Raw genomic sequence first — 18,613 nt, forward strand, 5'->3', positions numbered from 1 at the left:
AATGTGTGTTTAAGAAATAAGCTTGTTGTGTATATATAGCATTATATACCATTATTATTCACCATTTTTACCTCTGATCAGGGCTGGAACATTCTCCCCTTCACCTTCTTTTTCTGGTCAACAGCTATAAAGGGATGCATACATCTGAAAGCTGTAGCTTTGCTTTCCAAATAGTTATCATCTTGTTTACTATATGAACTTGTTGACTACATACAACTACTAGGCAAGAGGCCTTTTTAAAGTTTTACAGATTTCTGCCTTCTTACTAATCGAAAAACCAAAACTGCAATGGTAAGTTGTTTTGCTGTAGCAGCACCAAAAGATACATCTCCACTATGTACATAGTCTATCTGTAGAAATTTATCATTATGAATATTAATCTATAATGCCCTCCATATTTTTGCCATCTACACTTTAATCCTGAAGAATAGTCCCATAAGGTTTGTTGGTGGCAGAAGCTACCCCAGAAACTATTTCAAGAATACCCAATATCCAAAATCTCTTCACTGCTGGAACAGTGCTGGATTTCTGTAGCGGACTATTTCAACAGCGTTTAATCTATTTCATTGACTGATACCGACATGAAAAAACATCGTAGAAGAGAATACTGGATACACAGAGACGACATCCAAGCAGATAAACAGCCTCTATCAAGAAAAATACATGAATAAAACTGCTTTTCTTAAGCATTCTTCTGCCTAGCATTAGCCAAGGTAAATTTAACCATCTTTGTCTCCTAAAATCCTTTATGTTATATCACAGAAAGTAAATAAAATTAATAGGGAGGAAAGAACAGCAAATGTGATGGCACTTTGTATGCAGTACAACTACTCAGTGCTTGAGCAGGGAATCAACAGTCTCTCATTCAGGACCCACCATAAAATTGAACTATTATCCTGAACAACCATTAAGACTTTTCTTTTAAATAATTCTTTACTGTCACCTTCTAACTTGTGAGTCACAATCACCAAGGCCCCAAGGAACAAGAAGGTTACAGAGAAATGTGGTTCTGCATTATCACTTATCGCTTATCTCTGTTGATGGTAAGTGTTCTCCATGGTTTGCTGCTTCATGCTGAACCTTGTCTGTCTTTCCATTCTCCTTAGGTCTCTTCTCAGTCATCTCTATTATTTCCTCCACTGTTTTTTGGTTCCTTCTTTCTGCTATAGTTCCTTCTCTTTCTGCTCACTGTTTATTCCTAGATTTAAAAAAAAATAAAATAAAAAACCTATATTACTGATCTCAGCACAAGACTGGAAGCCAGACTCTCCTAGACGCACGCACACTCTTTTTAACCAAACTGCTGTGTCACTCTAAGGAAGTAATTTCCTTTCTGTCTTTAATTTCCACATCTGTAAAAATGAACAGTACCATTACAAGGATGTATTAGTTCATCCTTTCTAAAGTGTTTAGAAAAGCTTGCTGAGTTAATTAAACATTTATAATGTCACCTTCAGACTAGCATTGGGGAAGAAGTCAGTATCTTCCCATATTTATGGCAACAGAGCAGTAAGTTGTGAGCAGCCTGGAATAATGACCATCATGAAAAGTAAATTGGTACTCAGGTTGTATGTGACAGAAAATGGAATCAACAACTTCAGTATTAGTAATAGAATAAAGCACATAAGACAGGTGCTATTCTAGTGCTGCCTGATGAGAAGCTCGGTAATAACATGAGAAGTCTCTTGCTAAAGCCCAGTGTCTACTACGCCCAGCAATGCTAAGCCCTGTGTATGAGGCACTTCTGTATCTAGAGATGAAGCAATTTCTATATAAAAACACCTGCCAATTTTCCAATGATTGCCCTACTCAACCTGCATATAATAGATTTCCTATTGTTCTAAAAAAAAGAGGGAGCTGTGAATTCCCATTTAGACTTCTAACTACAAAAATTCAAATCCAGATATGAACTTTCTTATGTCTGAAGACAGTTTGGCTTCAAAATCCATTTCAAAAGCTAACACAAAATTAGCTGAGGATTTTATAAGTTGTCTGGTGTTCTTTCATCTCGCTCTTCCCACAGACTAGCACAAATGGTATTCATCACTTACGGGCTAATTTTTCTCTTGCTGTTGTTGCAAAGTTCTTAATGGGGTTAAGCATTACATTCTATAGATTCTGGAACAGATAAGACAATATACATATACTTTTCATTTATATGAATTTGAAATTCATCAATTTTATAGTACTTATTTTAATATTATTCATGCACAGTCATTCATTGCGTATCTCTTCTTAAAGCAACCCAAATGTGTCCATTGTTGCTTATTCTTAGTAACGTCCAGAATGTTTACTTGATATGATTACAGTTTAAATTAGTTACAAGATTTCATATGTATTTCCATTTCGCTAATACAGAAACAATATGATATTCTTTAGATTTTTATTTTATATCGTAAAATAGGCAATGCAACTACACTGTGCATTAATGATACTGAAAGGAATTTGAAAAACTATGAATTCAGTACTCCAAAACAATATCTTAATACTAGTATCGTCACTAATGCATAATATTTACTCTTTGGGAATTAGATCTCTAATCTTATATTTATTTGTATATGCAATCCTTAATTATGTAAGCAATCCTCTTGTGGAGGATGAGAATTCTCAGTGAGAGCTTATATGCATTTGAAAATCTTCCTTAATGAGCAAGAGTTGCAAGATCTAATATAACATTTATGCTAAGCAAAGTCAGATATGTATTTCATAGAATCTCTTACTATCACTAAAAATACTGCTACTGCTTATAACCAAGCATTATTTTTACACTGAAGTATCAAATACAAAAGCAAAAACAGCTAGAACATGGAGAATACTTGACTGCATTGGTTTTTATATGAAAATTAATTTAATCTCCACAATCTTACCATATCTCCTGTCAGCTGTATACATAAGATCACAAAACTAGTTTGTCAACCTCAGTGTCCAACCATTCAAACCAAAAGGGCCTACAGATAATCCACTCAATTTATCAAAAAACACAAAACACCTCCTGCTAGTCTCTAGCAGAGTTACAGTACAGAATATACTCCCCCCCCCCCAACAATTATCCAGCACCACAGAAAATACCAAGAGCAGTGGTTAGGTCTACAGTGTCAGCAGACTGAACAGTATATATGCAGGTATCTTCAGCTTAATTAGAAATGTAATAACTTTGCACAAAAGCCAAAATGGAGCAGATACTGAATTACTTATGGACTCTTGTTACTGTGTTAGAGAAATAGCAGGTTTTTTCAAACAGCTCCTTCAAGAATGTTTACATGGATATAACATTCACATATAACAACATCAGTTGAATGTGAAAGTAAATGGCTACCAGGGAATACAATGATACTGTTAAAAACTAAAATACTTGTGTGCTTTCTCTGCATTAATTTGAAAGTTACTCTTTCACATCTGTCTCAGAGGCCAACATACATAACGTAGTTGGCATAGCAGAATAATGCAACTTTCCTGTGCATTACAGAGGTCTTCTTCATTGCTTAAACATGCATTTCAGTGATGCTCAAAACCATAAATACTTTTGTCAGTGATTTTACTCAAAAGTTAACTCACAATAATGGACATTTTGAAGTCTGGTAGTTGATGAACAGAAATCAAACTTCGTCAAGTCCAACTGAAATGATGCAATAAAATGTTTTATTAAGTCACCACTGCTCAAGAGGCTGGTGATCCAATCCACCAATGTCGTGAATGGCAGGCCTCATCTGTCACAGGCATATCAAAGCCTTTGGACTAAGGAACAGCGGTTTATGGTCGAAATACTCAATTATTTTGTTAAAATGAATACGCTGATGCTTTTAAAGTCAACAGAATCCAACTAACCAAGTGTTTCTGACTCCCCCAGGTGATGACACGTTTAATAAATAAAAGAGCCAAGATTTTCCAAGATTTGGAAACTGAAATGTCAAAGCCTTAAATCTTTCTCTCAAAAAATCTGCCCCAAGAAAAGAGCTCTAAGAAATTCTAGAGTATCATAGAAAGAGTGGCAAAGCATTTAGCTATTAAGTCACTCCTGACTACAGAATAACTGTGGTTATTTTATATGGCTTTATATGGGTATATATACATTTATATTCTTTGTGAGTACATTTCATAATACAAAGGCATGGAAATCAATTTACTTCACTGGTGATGCTCTTAAGAATGAAACTAAAAAGCTGAAACAGATTTGTGAAGCATGGAAAGATCTCTCTGGAGTTGCCTGGTAATAACGGCTGGACTGCTCATCTGTACGCTGTGTATCGTAGCTCCACCTGGTGAGAAAGGCCAGTATCATAAAGTAACAACATAATGTAAATACCACCCCTTTTAGGAATGTGGTTGCTCTGTTGTGTTCCTATTAGGTTTTAAAGTTAATGCTTATTATGCCAAGCGTTTAAAGCATATTTAAAAATAAATGGTGGTCTCCTGCATGCAAGGTAACAGGCAGCAACTAGATGATGAGCTCTTTTTAAAAAAGTCCAATTGCATAACAAAACCTTGGTAGCCTATCTTAGCAGGATAAACTGCATTTATTTTCTGTTCCAGTCAGCATGCAGACCATTGCCTGAATCCATTCAAATTTAGTTTTCAAGCCCTAAAGATATGAGTTATTACTCTTTTGAGTGAACTTATTTTCATACATCATGTATGTGACCTCAGAAAAAACACTATTTCTCCCCCCCCCCCCACTTAAAGAGCTCAGAAATTGAAAGAACAAACTACAGGTGGAAGAGCAGTTCCAGCTACTTACAAATTAAACAGAAACAGATAATTAGCTGGTACAAATTCAGAATAATACTAGAAGATTCTGACTGCAAGTGAAGTTTGATGATGATAATATGAAAGGAAAGCACTTCATTTCCAACACTGGGCAACACAATATATTAAATTCCTACAGAACAGTCACAAAGAATGGGTTCAGACTCGCAACTACCTGATTCACTTTAAAAAGGAGACCAAGTCAAAGACTATTCCCACATTTAGCACTGCAGATAGGAGACAGTTTGTATTTGTTACGTGATACTCTTTTTCAATAAGCAAAATCAGTAGCCCATAGTAACTGATCAGACTTAATTCAGGTAATTCAACCTCATCTAATTGCAAAAAAATTATTATCCCAGTTTTTCTCTGTCTCTGGTGGTAATCCACAGTCCACCGCAGAATTGCAGGCTACATCCAATCAAATCTAGTTTTGAAGTTTTTTATTCCACGTACTGTAAGAGTTTTTGGGTTAGACAGCAATCGATTTATCTGCAGCCACTACAGACATCATGTTCTGCAACACTGTTCAGGGAGAAGTATAATAGAAAATGGACCACAGTATCTAGCCCAAAGAAAAGTCAAATGATTTCTGAAGCAAAGCACAGATATGAATTGGGTGGGGGGACCAAACAAACACCATCACCCCCCTCTACCTGGCCAAAGTAACTTCTAAACATGTCGATACCTTAACTGGCTCCCTCTTCTGCCAATGCCCCTAATCATGACAACTGAGGAGGCTATTCCAGCAACATCAGAACTACGGGAATCCTCTCCTGGTGACAAAGTAGAAATTACTGCACAATTATAAACAGGATTGACTGCCTGACACTATAGAAATCTCAAAGACAACCCAAAATTTGGAAATTCCTACAACTATTTAAAGAGTAAATCTCTATACAGTGTCAGTATGCAAAAAAAACCCAAAAACAAAAACAAAAAAACCAAAGAAACAAACAAAAAAACCCCCACACTAATAAAGTACTAGCTGAACTTCTCTGCATCAACTACTCTTCCTTCCAAAAGGAAATTCATCCTCTAAGCAATATACCTGAATTCCATTTCTAAGAATTGTATAACTTAAAGGCACTGCACAAGATGTATACTTCTGACTCTCTCTAATTTTAGATGATCCAATATAATATAAATATATCTTTTTCTATATCACAAGATCTGACTGAAGTCAATAAAACCAAAACTTCCATTTGGTAGCTTTGTGCAATAACATTTGCTAGTCCTATGACTGAAATCCAAAGATTTCAGAACACGTAAGTCTGTGTAGCCAGTTTTCAATATTAATAGCTTGAGGCATTCAGGGTCATTTTGAGAGTTATTTATTGCTTAAAGGCATGTCATTAAACACCTCACAATGCAAAAAATCTCTTCAAAACATTTGAAAATGTTCTACAGCCATTAATTTGTCAAAGATCACCAAACCACCAAAATGTGAGAGTTCTGCTCCAACAAAATGACCAAGCTTTTTCCCTGGAAAGTTTATGAATGTTTTTCTATATATGATGAAAGCACATTGTATTTCAAGTAACTATTCAGATTGTTTTATAGTCAACTGTTCATTCAGGTTGTGCCATTAAGGAACTGCTTATGTGAGCTACTGTCTCACTGCAGAAATCTACCTGATATTAAGAGACCAACAGAACTTCTTAGTATCAATGTGATTCTTATAGCATCGTGTTTTCAGGGAATTCATTACATGAAGAGAACCATTCTGTTCCTGTTCTTTTCATTCCCTCCTTCCTTCTCTTCCCTACTGACCACAGCTTGGTTCTGTGCAACAGACAGTGAAAACCGGGGTCTCTACACTCGCAATGATGGAATGATGTTCATGTTTGGCTCACTCATATACGCCATTCTCTTGTAAACGTAGTAACAGGGCATCAGTATAGCAGTAACTACACATATTTTTGGACACTATTCACTCTTTGCAAAGTCGTTATTGTCCTTTTACCTTCACTTACTGAACTTTTTTCTGTATTGCCACTAGAAGCATTGCTGAAAAGAGAAAGTATTGTCAGTCTCATTCGAGTCTCTCATTCTCAAAATTTCAAGTTCTTCGGTGTTATGTAACGCAGGAAAACAGAGATGATGCACAACCCATTCTTGCTCTTGCATGGAGAATGACCCAACATCATTAAAAGTTTTCCTCCATTTGAGGTTTAATTACTAAAATTACATTTTATGATGCTACTTATGAAGTAATAAAAACTTCATGGTCTCTGCTATCAGAACCCTCTAGTAACAGGCTGAGTTTCACCACACTTGGCTCTAATGTTAAAAGCATTTACATATATGCACAAAGTAACATGTATGGACTATTTGCCATTGTATTAAAAAATTGTTCCATCAGTGCACTGACAATTTTGGATTGCAATCTCTCTAGATTAATTAGGCATTTTTCTCCTCTTCTCCTTTTCTTTCTTGGTGAAAATGAGTTTTCCCGTCATATAGTTGTCAATTATCTTTCCTTCATGGTTGACGTGGCAATATACGTATTCTGCTTTTCAGGATATACATGCAGCCAGGGCTAGCCACGTAGGGTCCATCCCCCAGAGGTCTCAGCATGGGCGGCCTGGTGATGACAACCCCGTAGTCCACTTCTTCAAGAACATTGTAAGTCTCACCCCTTCTTGTTGCGTACTAGAATTGTTTCAGATTCATCAATAACCACATATGCCACAGTCACTGGCGATTATGTTGAACCTGGTGAATTGTACTAAATGTGTCTTTGAGTCAATCCTGATATTTTACAAAAGTAATTTTACCTGGAAACGATAATAAAATGCTACAAAAAAGTGGGCGAACCCACCACGAGCATAGTAGAATTTCAACAACAATCATTATGGTTATATGGGTTCACCATGTAGAAGTTTTGTGATTTCATCTTTGGAGTTGGTCATATTTAAGAATGTCTTCTGTTTAAAACCTTATCAAATGTGTGCTAGGCAAGGTCTAGCAGCGTACTTTCTTAGTGCTTGCTATTCCTTAGATAGCACTTAATAGATGTGGTGTTTACTCCCAACTATGAAACAGCTTACACTCTTGGATGTCTTTTGAAACTGCAAGCAGAATAGCTCAACCTCTTTTTCCTGATGATCTCATTTAGGACAATAACAATTCTGCTCACGCTCTGAATTTGGCTGGTTTTACACCACTAAAACTCTCACAGAAAATATCCAGGAAAGATGGAATTTCCTCACAAATTAAATTCTTGAGCACTGTGTAAATACATAATGAAAAGCAGTATTTTGCCCTTTAAAACACTGTATAGCTACTATCCAGCAATAGAGACTCCCCATATTTGCAATACATCTCATCACACATTTTGATCCATACAGATGATACTAGAGATTTCATTCCTAACTTTTTTCTGAAATAAAGGTCTCAATATTTTCATGCTTAAATGCTGAAAAAATAACCTGCAAAATATAACAATACCCTAAACCAGAAGTATATCTAAAAAGCTCTATTAATATCTCTGTTGATAACCATCTTCACAAATCAGGCTTCCCAAGGTTGACATTTAACACTGTGAAAGTCACACCCTATCAGTTTGGAGTGGGATGGAGTTACCACTGGATGTAAAGTGCAAGACCTACAGTAGGCTTAAAAAAAAATCATCCATAAAAACTTTTATGATGGAAAAATACTAATACTGCAATTAATTTTTGAACCATCCTTTAGCAATGGGCATTTTGAAATATCCACAAGGCAGTGAAGAGCAGGATGACACTAGACAACAACTAATACATAAGGCATAGTAACTTACAGATGATATACAAAAGGATTGATGATTCCATACATTTACTGTTGCTTTCTTTTAATAAAGTTTTTGTACTGATTTCCAGGTCTCACCCCGTACTCCTCCCCCAATGCAAGCAAAGGTGAGTGTCTTCAGGGGCTCATGCCATATCCAGTATTTTTTGTGGGCTAATTAGTAGCAATTCAGCTGTTAGTCTGATGTACTTTCTTCTAGGGTATTAAGTAACAAACAGGAGCTATTGTTAGTATTTAAAGCAAGGGACTAAGCTAGAAAAGCTATGGTTATCTTTCTCATGCATTTCCTGATTTGTGCATGATCTTGAACAAATCAAAGCCATTCACAAGGATCTTTTTTATTCAGACTCTGCTGTGATTACTTATGTAACTAACTAATAATAGGCAATGCCTTCAAGCAAACCTCACACACCATAAACTGTCCCTATGTTTACTAAACTCAACTGTCTCCTTAAGCACATGATAGTGACAAACCATGGCTAATGAAGCTATTTCTTGTGATTTTAATTGAGAAATTTGCCTTTTTCATTTTATGGAATAACTCTACACAGATTGTTGCTTTCAATGTCTCATTTGGCCAACATTTCATTCTTTTTTTACTGCATTTTCGTCTTCTGTGTATCATACACCCCAGATGCTATGTTCCATAGTGATCATCATGTCATTGTTTCTATTTCTTACATGTACAGGGAAGAGGATTATCCCTCGCCAGATTTAGCTGGGTAGGTGACAAATGTGCTTTCAATAACAAGGCATTTTATTTACCAGGCCAGCGCATGTCTTGCTCCATTGCCTCAAGCTGCTGCAGCAACATGATAATTTTGTTTTGTCTCAATTTTGCTATTTTGCTTTTCCTGCCCCACTTTCCTCCCTCCTCCCACAGCAGTTTAAGATGGTAATTTTGTTGCTTGCTCTCATCCAGCAACTTGACAGCCTTGCAGTGATAATTTCTTCTGCTTTAGCACAAAGGGAGCAAAATCCACCGCATGGCAAAACTCTCTTCCTTTAAGATTCCTGGAAGACCCATCTACTGCATTTTTCTTTTATGGGAAGGGAAAAAAATAGAAGGGAGGGTTGGGACAAGATGGGAACTTGTTCCACAGTTGCAATTGTTCTTAAACACTAAATGCTGCAAAACTAACACTGTTACTAATTCAAATTTCTGTCTTACCTTTCCTTGCAAACATCTAGTAAGAAGAGATCTGCTTAAAAGGTTATTAGACAAGTTCTTTCTACAGTTATCTCACAACTAATTAAATTCTACTTCTCTACAACAGGTTTGATTTTATATGAGACCAACATGTAAATTACTTACGTTTTAAGACAATGTATTAAAGTTTTAAAGCTGTTAAGCATTTCTTTTACCATTTATTAGTAGAATGTGGTTTAGTTGATGTGTTTATCATCTTAGAACCTGTAAAACTGAGAAATGTAAGTGCTGTCCTATCGGTTAATATTCTGGTATATTTAACCTGCTTTCATATTTTTTATATTCTCTACAAAGCCCAAGGTCTTTAACTCATACTCAGATAAAACTCTGAAGCCAATAATCAGTGGAATTTCTATTTCCTTATGGTCTGACAACATTTTGATTTCAGAATGTGCAAACCTGCTTTCCAATTAGCAGCAAACTGAACTAGCATGCTGGTTATTGCCAACAGGCTACTACAAGCTTGAAAAAATATCCATTTTGATTACTGCTTTCTAAGCCACCTGACATGTTTTCTAGAGGTATTTCTCTCCCACTACTCGTTTTATGGAGCAGGCAACTTTTCTAGGAGGTATCCTTCCACTTTGTATCCTTTTGCTGAAATTGGCACAGGTTCTAAATAGCTGCATAATTAGTATCAAAATCATCATTAGTACAGTAATTCCACAATCATACAGCACTTAGATCCTACTGAAAGCTAAAGAGGACTCACTCCTGGCTCTAAAGACAGGAGATTTTGCCATGTTGTCCTTTTTAAAGGACGAAGCACAGTACTTCCTAGATAAAGAGTTTCCTCAGAAATTAAGGTTATTCTCTGGAAACGAATTAGTCTTCATTCTTCACTTAGCAAGCCTGATAGTACTAGCATTATATCCTTGGTTTATGCTTTTACCATTTTAGTGTATTATTCAACAAAACCAAAACCAATTCTAGCTCACAGATTAGAAAGACTAAACGATTAAGCTGAACTCCACAGTATCATTCTTGCTCTTTTGACTAAGCACTGTAACTGTAAAAAATGCCAATTTTGTGGATGACATCTGTGATTTTGATAGCTTCATCCTCTGCTTCAACCATTAGAGGCATCAGGTGACATTTGACAACAGTGCAGAATTACAAAATGTTACTAGTCTTAATAACTAGGTCCACAGCTTACAATATACCTACACTGAATTACATCACATCTCTAAAAACATCCTCCCATGACAGGCACATTGCATTGCTCACACTGAAGAGTTAATGCAGTACTTGAGTCTCACAGTCCAGCATCTTTCATAAATACATTCAATAAAATAAAAAGACACAATGAAAAATTATCCAAGCTTACTGTTCTGCTTTTTGCAAGTCGAGAACAGAAATCATTCAGCAAACAGAAAACAAGTTAAAAGCATTCTGTGTTTAAAATGGATTATCGAGGGTTAGTATCTGCAATGTATGTTAACTTAGTATCATGACTGTGGAAGCAGCTAGGTTTTCTTGACTTGAATACAACACTACGCAAGTTGGCTCAAAGCTGACAAGCTTTCCCCTGTCTGGGACAGCCCCGTGCTTCTGACTGTAGAACTAGCAGGCATATAGCATGCTCAGGTCAATTTGTATTTAATGATATAGACATGCCCAAATCACAACTTTCATTTAAAATCATATTTCTTTCAGTTGTATGAAATGAAGGGCAGTTGAGAAATATTCTTTTACAAGACAAAAAAAGTGTCTCAATTTTTTTTACCTCATAACATGCATCAAAGAATAGAAACATGCATCAAAGAATAGACAGGACTAAAGAGTAATTTGGAAATAATCTGAAATGTAAAGTCTACTCTGAGAACAAACATGATTTGAATCATGGTAAGTTTTTATTCTTCTGCCCTATCCTTGTGTGCCATTCAAAATATTTTTAAACAGAATTCAAATAAATAAGGCTTCCTTCTCATGACCTATAGTTGTTGTTACTATTCTTCAACTGTTTGATGATCACTTCCTGATCATTTTCTTCCTACCCTGCATTTGAGTGTCCACTTTTGATTCATTCCTCTTTTGCAGATTGGTGCTTGCCTTCAGATTTGAATATGTTCAGATCCTAATATTTTCCTTCATCCTTGATCATTACCTAAAAGATTATTTTATTTCAACACTTCCAAATTTCTAATACAAGTATTACATTTCAGCAATCACAAAGATTACAATGTGAATATGACAATTTGAATACGATAATTTTTAATATATGTAAAAATCTTTCATTGCAGGGTGGTGAAGGACACAAGCCAGGATATGGAGGAAGTGGAAAATTCTATGAGCATAAATCGGCTCACAAGGGACATAAGGGATCCTATCATGAGGGCCAGGGCACTCTTTCCAAAATCTTTAAACTGGTAAAGTACAATTGAACTTGTAAGTACAAAATTAGTCTAGGAAAAAGAGAAGCCAAGCCTCTCCAGAACCTGCCATGTTTGACAAAACTACACTTCCTTAAGGCTTCTGGGAAAAAAAAAATCATGGATAAAACATAAGTTTATCTCATGGCCTAGTAACTACTTATATGATAGGAAACAGAGGTAAAAATAAATGATCAGTCACCATCAGGAAAGGAGGCAAGTTAGCGAAGTCCCATGAAGACCTACACTAGGATCTGTGTTTATCAATAGACTCACAAATGATCTAGAACTCAGAAGATGAATGAGGTGACAAAACTTGCTGCTGCTGAGAAACTATTCAAAATAGTGAAAATGAAAGTAACTGAAAAGCTCCTGAAAGGTAGTGTAGGGTGTAACTTGACAAATACTTATTTCAGTTGCAATGGTAACTCCGAGAGACCCTGCTCGTTCCCACTCCAGGTGTGAGAACTCCCATGGCACGTTGGCACAGTGACTTGTAAAGCCAGATGGTAAGGCAAATTAGAAAAATGTGTCAGATTAAAAATAAACATTTTGCCAGATCTTTAATTTGGTTCAATTCCCCAATTTGATTCAGCACACCAACACAGCTAATAAATGAAAACAGATCAGGAAAAGAGTAAGTTACAATCCAGCTACCAAAAGAAATGTTTATCAAACTACAGTCTAAATGACTGAGCAAAAAAGGCAAGAAAATAAATAGGGAATGCCTATTCCCTAGCTGCCTTATCAAACAGGAATTAGAAGCCTCAAATGAAATTACTAGATAGAAGGCTTAACATAAGCAAAAACAAACACCTTTTCCACACAACATATAATTTAAATTTGGAATTCACCACCACAAGAAGATGCGAATACCAGCAGTATGTAGTGTATCTGTTTAAAAACAAAGGAGGAAAAAAAAGGTATGAAATAAAACACATGGAGGAGTATTAAGGTCAGAATATCCAAGAGTCATCAAATTTTACATTTCTACAAATTGGGAGCTATGCTGGAAGAAGTATCACTGCACATTTGCTCTTGCACCTAAACTTTTCCAAATGAGCTGCTAATGGCCATACAGAAGAAGGGATACTGGCCTGGGTGACACTTTAGCCTGACATAGTATGGTGGGTCTGACGTTCTCAAATAAACTTACTTTATGAAGTCATCTCATAAAAAAGGTAAACAGTTTGTCAAGAGGTTAGTCTTCAGATAATTTTTTAAAGTACTACAAGACTTTAAAGACAACATCTGAAAATGCAATAATTTTCATTTTTTGGATGGAATCATTAGAAATATGAAAGAAACACTTGGAAATTTTTATCAGAGAGAGATTGTCCTGAAATGCAGAATGACAAACCAAGTTGACTGGATACTTCAAATATAATGAACCTGCATTGAACATTTTTTGTAGTTAATGATCCCAATTCATATATAACAGAGATGTACCAATCCATTATTTACTTTAAAACAAAAGAAAAACACATCAAGCAGTTAAGCCTTGTTTTTACCTGTGCAAATCTCCATTAAAATTATCAAAGTTATTCTGGTGTAAATCCAGAGCATCTCAGCAGAATACAGCCCAAAATTTTTCACTTTCTATGTGAGGGAAAAGACTTATGAAGAGCACGTCACATCCATCTGCAAATGACTACATTTTTCCTCACAGGCACTGAAGCATTCACTTGTAACAAATCATCTAATGTATTATTCTCACATAAAGAATGAAATCAGCAGTAATCTTAACTTCAAGACAGAAGGTCTGAGAACCATTAGTATAACTTATCATTTCAAGCTCTTATTCTCTAATAAGAGACATGATGGCACCTTCACCTTTAATAAAAATACCCTTAGCCATAATAAAAGCATACACATCTTTCACTGTAAAACTGTTTCAAACATATGCAGCACCAAGAGACAGCTTAAATACTTCAGTGAGGTAGTAAGAATCCTTAAGCTGGAATTTAAGAAAATGAATGAGTTCTTCAGATGCCTAGGTAAAATCATTCATTCATCATACATTGCAAATATAAAGTTTAATTAACTTACAGCTTTTTTGGTGGAGTTCAGAGATACATTAATAATATCATGGCTATTCTGATATATTATTTGTACGATTCATCTTTTGAAAAACTGAAAATATCAAATTCTCCTCTTTCTCAAAACTTAATATTCTCTTGTATTTTTTATGTAACTATCCCAACTATATTAGCTTGGATTTATATGTATCCAATGATAAACATGTACCAGCTCTACTTTTTGGATAGGCATTTCTGAGTCATTTTAACTTATATAACTCATATCAGAGTTTTATGCAGGCCTAGTTGATTTAAACCTATTATTTATTCCAGGAGGCACCAATAATTATCTCTTTATGCAGTTGTGCAGTCTCCTTTATAAACAACAAACCTGTTACCCATTCTTTCAGATAATTTTAACAGAAAAGATGCCAGTTACCTAATGGATTATACTATATCTTCCTTGAAATGGCTCAATAAAACAAACGCGGCAAGGTCTGAAAGATAAAAAGGAAGAAAAATATTAAGAATAAAGAAAAAAAAATCCCAAAGTAGATGTATGCTTAATATTTTTGAAGAAAAAGTAAACAGTTCAGTCTTCAACTGACTACAATAAAAATCACCACTCTGTCTCACAGTTGAGGTCTTAACTGTATGGTTCAAGATTTGCCTAGAAAGTTGCTAAAACTATAGCAGAAAATACCCAGTTAGCCAAAAGAGTAGTACCACAAAAACTGAAATGCCAGTACTTCAGCTTAGATTTCATCTTTGCTATTAAACTGCTGCAGGGCAGTTATGAACTCTTTTATCAATTGCAAATTTAAAAATTGTCACAAGTATACTCAAGATAGAGAATTTTTTTTCCTATTTCAATGTTATTTTATGATTATTTGTAAAAATAACTCATAATTCAGCCTTTAATCTTGTTCTTTCATATTTTCATCCTGTATTTGCATTTGTGGTTTCCATGCAAGACTGATGCTGATATAACTGCATAGGTTAGCAACTTACCCTAATAAATATTACAGAACAGAATGCTTACATTTCAATTCTCTCAGACACAAGACTGTGACAACTTGCATGCAAGGTCTGGATTTTTTAAGTATATATACAGTTCAAGGGATAGCCAAAAAGGTGTAAATTTCTAAAATGTCCAGGGAAATAAATTAATTGCTTTCATTAGAAAGGCCTGTATAAAAGCAGGCATCTAAAAACATTTCAAGAGAGGCTGTCTAGCTCTGCATGAGAGATTTAATGAGAATATATTAATCATATGTGAAAAAATACTTATGAAAGGCTCCCCCCCTGAAGTGGAAATTCAAACAATACTTAGCAAGACAGTAGGGGTCTACCCAATGTATAAATTGCAATCACTGCAGACAGTTTTCATTAGATAATATTAAAAATTCTGTAATACTACAGATTGATATTTTTAATTTTATAGCCATAAAAGTACGGTACCTTCTGATTAGCTTAACTTTGTTCTTCCTTCCACAGGGAGGCTCTGGTTCCCGACCTGGATCGCGGTCTGGTTCACCAGTCGCTAGACGCTGAAACTCTAATATGCCATTCAAGGATCATGTACTCTGCTTCATAATGTAACTGCCTTAAAATTAACAACAGCTGCAAGAATTACCTAGATAGATGCAATCCATTACTTAATGCCAATTAAGTTCTGCATGCAGTAGATTATACAAACTTCTATTGGCAATCCCTGAGCAACAGTTGAATGAAAGGAACACACAAAGTAGCTTTACTAGATGTTTTCCTTATTTTATGTAAAGTAACAAGATCTCTGACATTACTCATTCTTCTTCAGGATGCCCTAACTGTATGCTGGACTTCATTATTTCTCCCAAGCACCTAATTTAAGTACAAGTGTTCTGGTTTCTTGAATTTGAATTATAAATATAGAGCTAATGTCTTGGATATTGAGTGCCGCTGTTAGTGAATTTCTGAAACACTGCTGTAATAAAAAAAAAAAAAAATCCACTATGTGCAGAAGCTGTAAGGACTGTTTATCCAAATACTTTTTTTGATTTGGGTTTTTAGCTTTTTTTTGTTTTAATCTTCCTTCTCTCACTCACAGAATAATTTACTTTTCATAACAGGATTAGGCAGTCACAGAAAGGTTACCAAACACTGGGAGTTCAAGGTATGTGTAGTGTGGGAGGGGGCAGATGTTGTAGAATCAATGAGATGCAGAGCAACAGTAATAAGGAAGTTCTTTCCATACAATGAATTGCTCATCGTACCCAAACCATTAGAACTAAGAGTGGATGAGGGAGAGAAAGAGGATTTCAAATTTGAGTTAGACTAATGTTAAGAAACCAGGGATATTCCCAGAGAAGAAACATCTAAGATTGCACACGTGACCACTGAAAGTCACGGTTGCTCTATACAAGCTTTGCTGCAACAGCATTAACTTAGCAGTATATTAAGTACATAAATAAATAAATAAGTCTAATTTCTGAAAGCAAGAAAGCCCTTCAGTACTGGTATTTAAGATAGTCCTGCACATCTCATGTTAGAATTTCAAATCTTTTTCTTGGTACTGCAGCAGTGTTGTATTTGGTAAGCTCATCTTATGACTGAAAACATCTGGATGCCGGTTAATGGCAGTGCACCAAAGCAAACTCATATTAAACTACTGTGAACATTTAACTGTTGTACTGTAGTTGCCTTATAGAAATAAATTGTAACTGAGTTAGATATAGATATTAATTGTTCACAAATTACTAAAATGAATGTGTGGCAATGGTATTTCCAACCACATGTAGGAAAAAAAAAAAGGCTCTTCCGAATTGCACTGTTTTATTACTTCAACTTACTATTTCTTCAAAATATTCTCCAAGTGTCTGATTAATTTTTTTGTTTTAGCCTACGCATTGCAGATTACAACTAATGCCTCCCAGGTTGAAACCGCATTCCTAATGAGTGCCCAGTAAAAGTTACCTATATATATTATGTTAATTCCATTTCACATCTAAATCTATTGTAGGTTTAAATGAGTGTCCATTAATATGAAGCGATGAAAAAGGAGAGGATAGAGAAAACATAGAGAATAAAGAAAATATAAAAACATCAAAATTATTAAGCACACAAACACCTATTACATCTTCTTTGATCTACATTGGTTGCTATGTGTATTTTTCTATTGTAACATCATTCAGATGTATACTCTGCAACATAATAGTCTATTTAATTTGAACGTGTATTGTTCTTATAGGAACACAGCTTTTAAAAAAAATTATTACTGAAATAAAGTAATCAACTTGTAATGAAACTTGGACAAGTTTTGTTTTGTAACATAAAACATTATATATAAAATGTTCTGTTTTCCTCTCAATTTATGAAGAATGTTTAGATACTGAAAAATGACACTTTGAGCAGGACTCAGTTGCCTAAATACAGGCTTCTAGTCACATCACAGCTGACTTAGCATAACCCATACAACCATTTCAGATATCCTATGACACCCAAGACATCAGGCTGGCAATCTGATACAGGAGTTGTGGGAGACCATTGTCTCTGTGGAGTGGCAGGCTGAAGGCCAGGGGGATACTGCAAGGTGTGAAATGCCCACATTCAGGCAACAGAATCCTGCATTTGTAAACAAGTACAACACAAAGTATCTTCTTTGAACAGGTAATGTGAAAATCAAGTTCATTTTGAAAGTGGCCTTCAAAAATTGGAAAGAATATTTAAGGTGAAAAATTGAAAGGCAAATCTTTCAAATTGCTCCATTGTAGAACTACAGAACTTCTCCAAAGCTTTTTACTTTCCTTCATCACTCTCCTCTTCCCCTAAATGATCTTTCTCATAGTCTGGAAGTGGGGTTTTTTGGCTTTACTTTCTACAAAAAAAATGTACAGTATTTCTTATAAGGATATAGCACTTTGAAACAACATTTTACCAACGGAAGTCTCTTGCAGGAGACTGAAGCTTTGACTGAAACTTACTCGTTTAGCTTTGATGAATATGTGTTCAAGCAGGCACATGACTTGTAAGCAAATGGTTCTTTCCTGAAATACAAATAGACAACCTGTACTTTTAGAAGATGTGTGTCATTTCAAGTACTGAGGAAATGGACATAAACCAAAAGAAGCAGTAGACAGACACAAGCCAAACACTTTGAGGCTATAGGAAAAGGCTTCCATGTCTGGAAAAAAAAAAGAAAAAGAAAAGAAAAAACCCCTGTATAACCTATCTACTTCAACAGTGCTTTTGAAAATATCAACACATATGTTACAATTTCTGCATCTGCACAGAACATCAACAGATGGATTGCTTTGAAAATTTCCAATTCAACTTTACTAAGTAACCTGAGCTTTCCTGCGAACAGCTCTTTCTCAGTAAAAGAAAAAACATCTATGTTAGAATACTCGAGATTGGATTCTGGAAGCTCACACGGGGAGGGGGGGTAAAAAAGGCAAATCAAATACTATGTTAAAAAAAAGTTTAAAACATCTATTTAT

At 35.3% G+C, this 18,613-nt stretch overlaps 1 protein-coding gene and 1 long non-coding RNA gene across 5 annotated transcripts in view; one reads left to right on the top strand and one right to left on the bottom strand.

Moving 5' to 3' along the window:
* Positions 1-16,944, top strand: part of MBP (myelin basic protein) — a 123,703-nt gene extending 106,759 nt beyond the window's left edge. For 2 of the 3 annotated variants that reach the window (XM_064507119.1, XM_064507120.1), the window contains exons 5-9: positions 7,267-7,371; positions 8,607-8,642; positions 9,225-9,257; positions 11,989-12,114; positions 15,633-16,944. In XM_064507119.1, the coding sequence (XP_064363189.1) occupies positions 7,267-7,371; positions 8,607-8,642; positions 9,225-9,257; positions 11,989-12,114; positions 15,633-15,689 (357 nt within the window). In that variant the 3' untranslated portion in view covers positions 15,690-16,944. The remainder of the gene's footprint in view (positions 1-7,266; positions 7,372-8,606; positions 8,643-9,224; positions 9,258-11,988; positions 12,115-15,632) is intronic. The other variant, XM_064507121.1, reaches the window with a different exon arrangement.
* Positions 356-15,442, bottom strand: LOC112983550 (uncharacterized). Of its 2 annotated transcripts, XR_003259255.2 has the most exons (3): positions 14,575-15,442; positions 2,052-2,118; positions 356-1,198 (listed from the first exon to the last, which is right to left on the bottom strand). It is a non-coding gene; the product is annotated as an uncharacterized LOC112983550 (long non-coding RNA). The 2 variants fall into 2 exon arrangements; XR_010387866.1 differs by lacking the exon at positions 14,575-15,442 and having other exon boundaries at positions 2,052-5,864.
* Positions 16,945-18,613: the final 1,669 nt, after the last annotated feature.

This window comes from Dromaius novaehollandiae, chromosome 2 (assembly GCF_036370855.1).
Source record: "Dromaius novaehollandiae isolate bDroNov1 chromosome 2, bDroNov1.hap1, whole genome shotgun sequence".
Lineage (NCBI taxonomy): Eukaryota > Metazoa > Chordata > Aves > Casuariiformes > Dromaiidae > Dromaius > Dromaius novaehollandiae.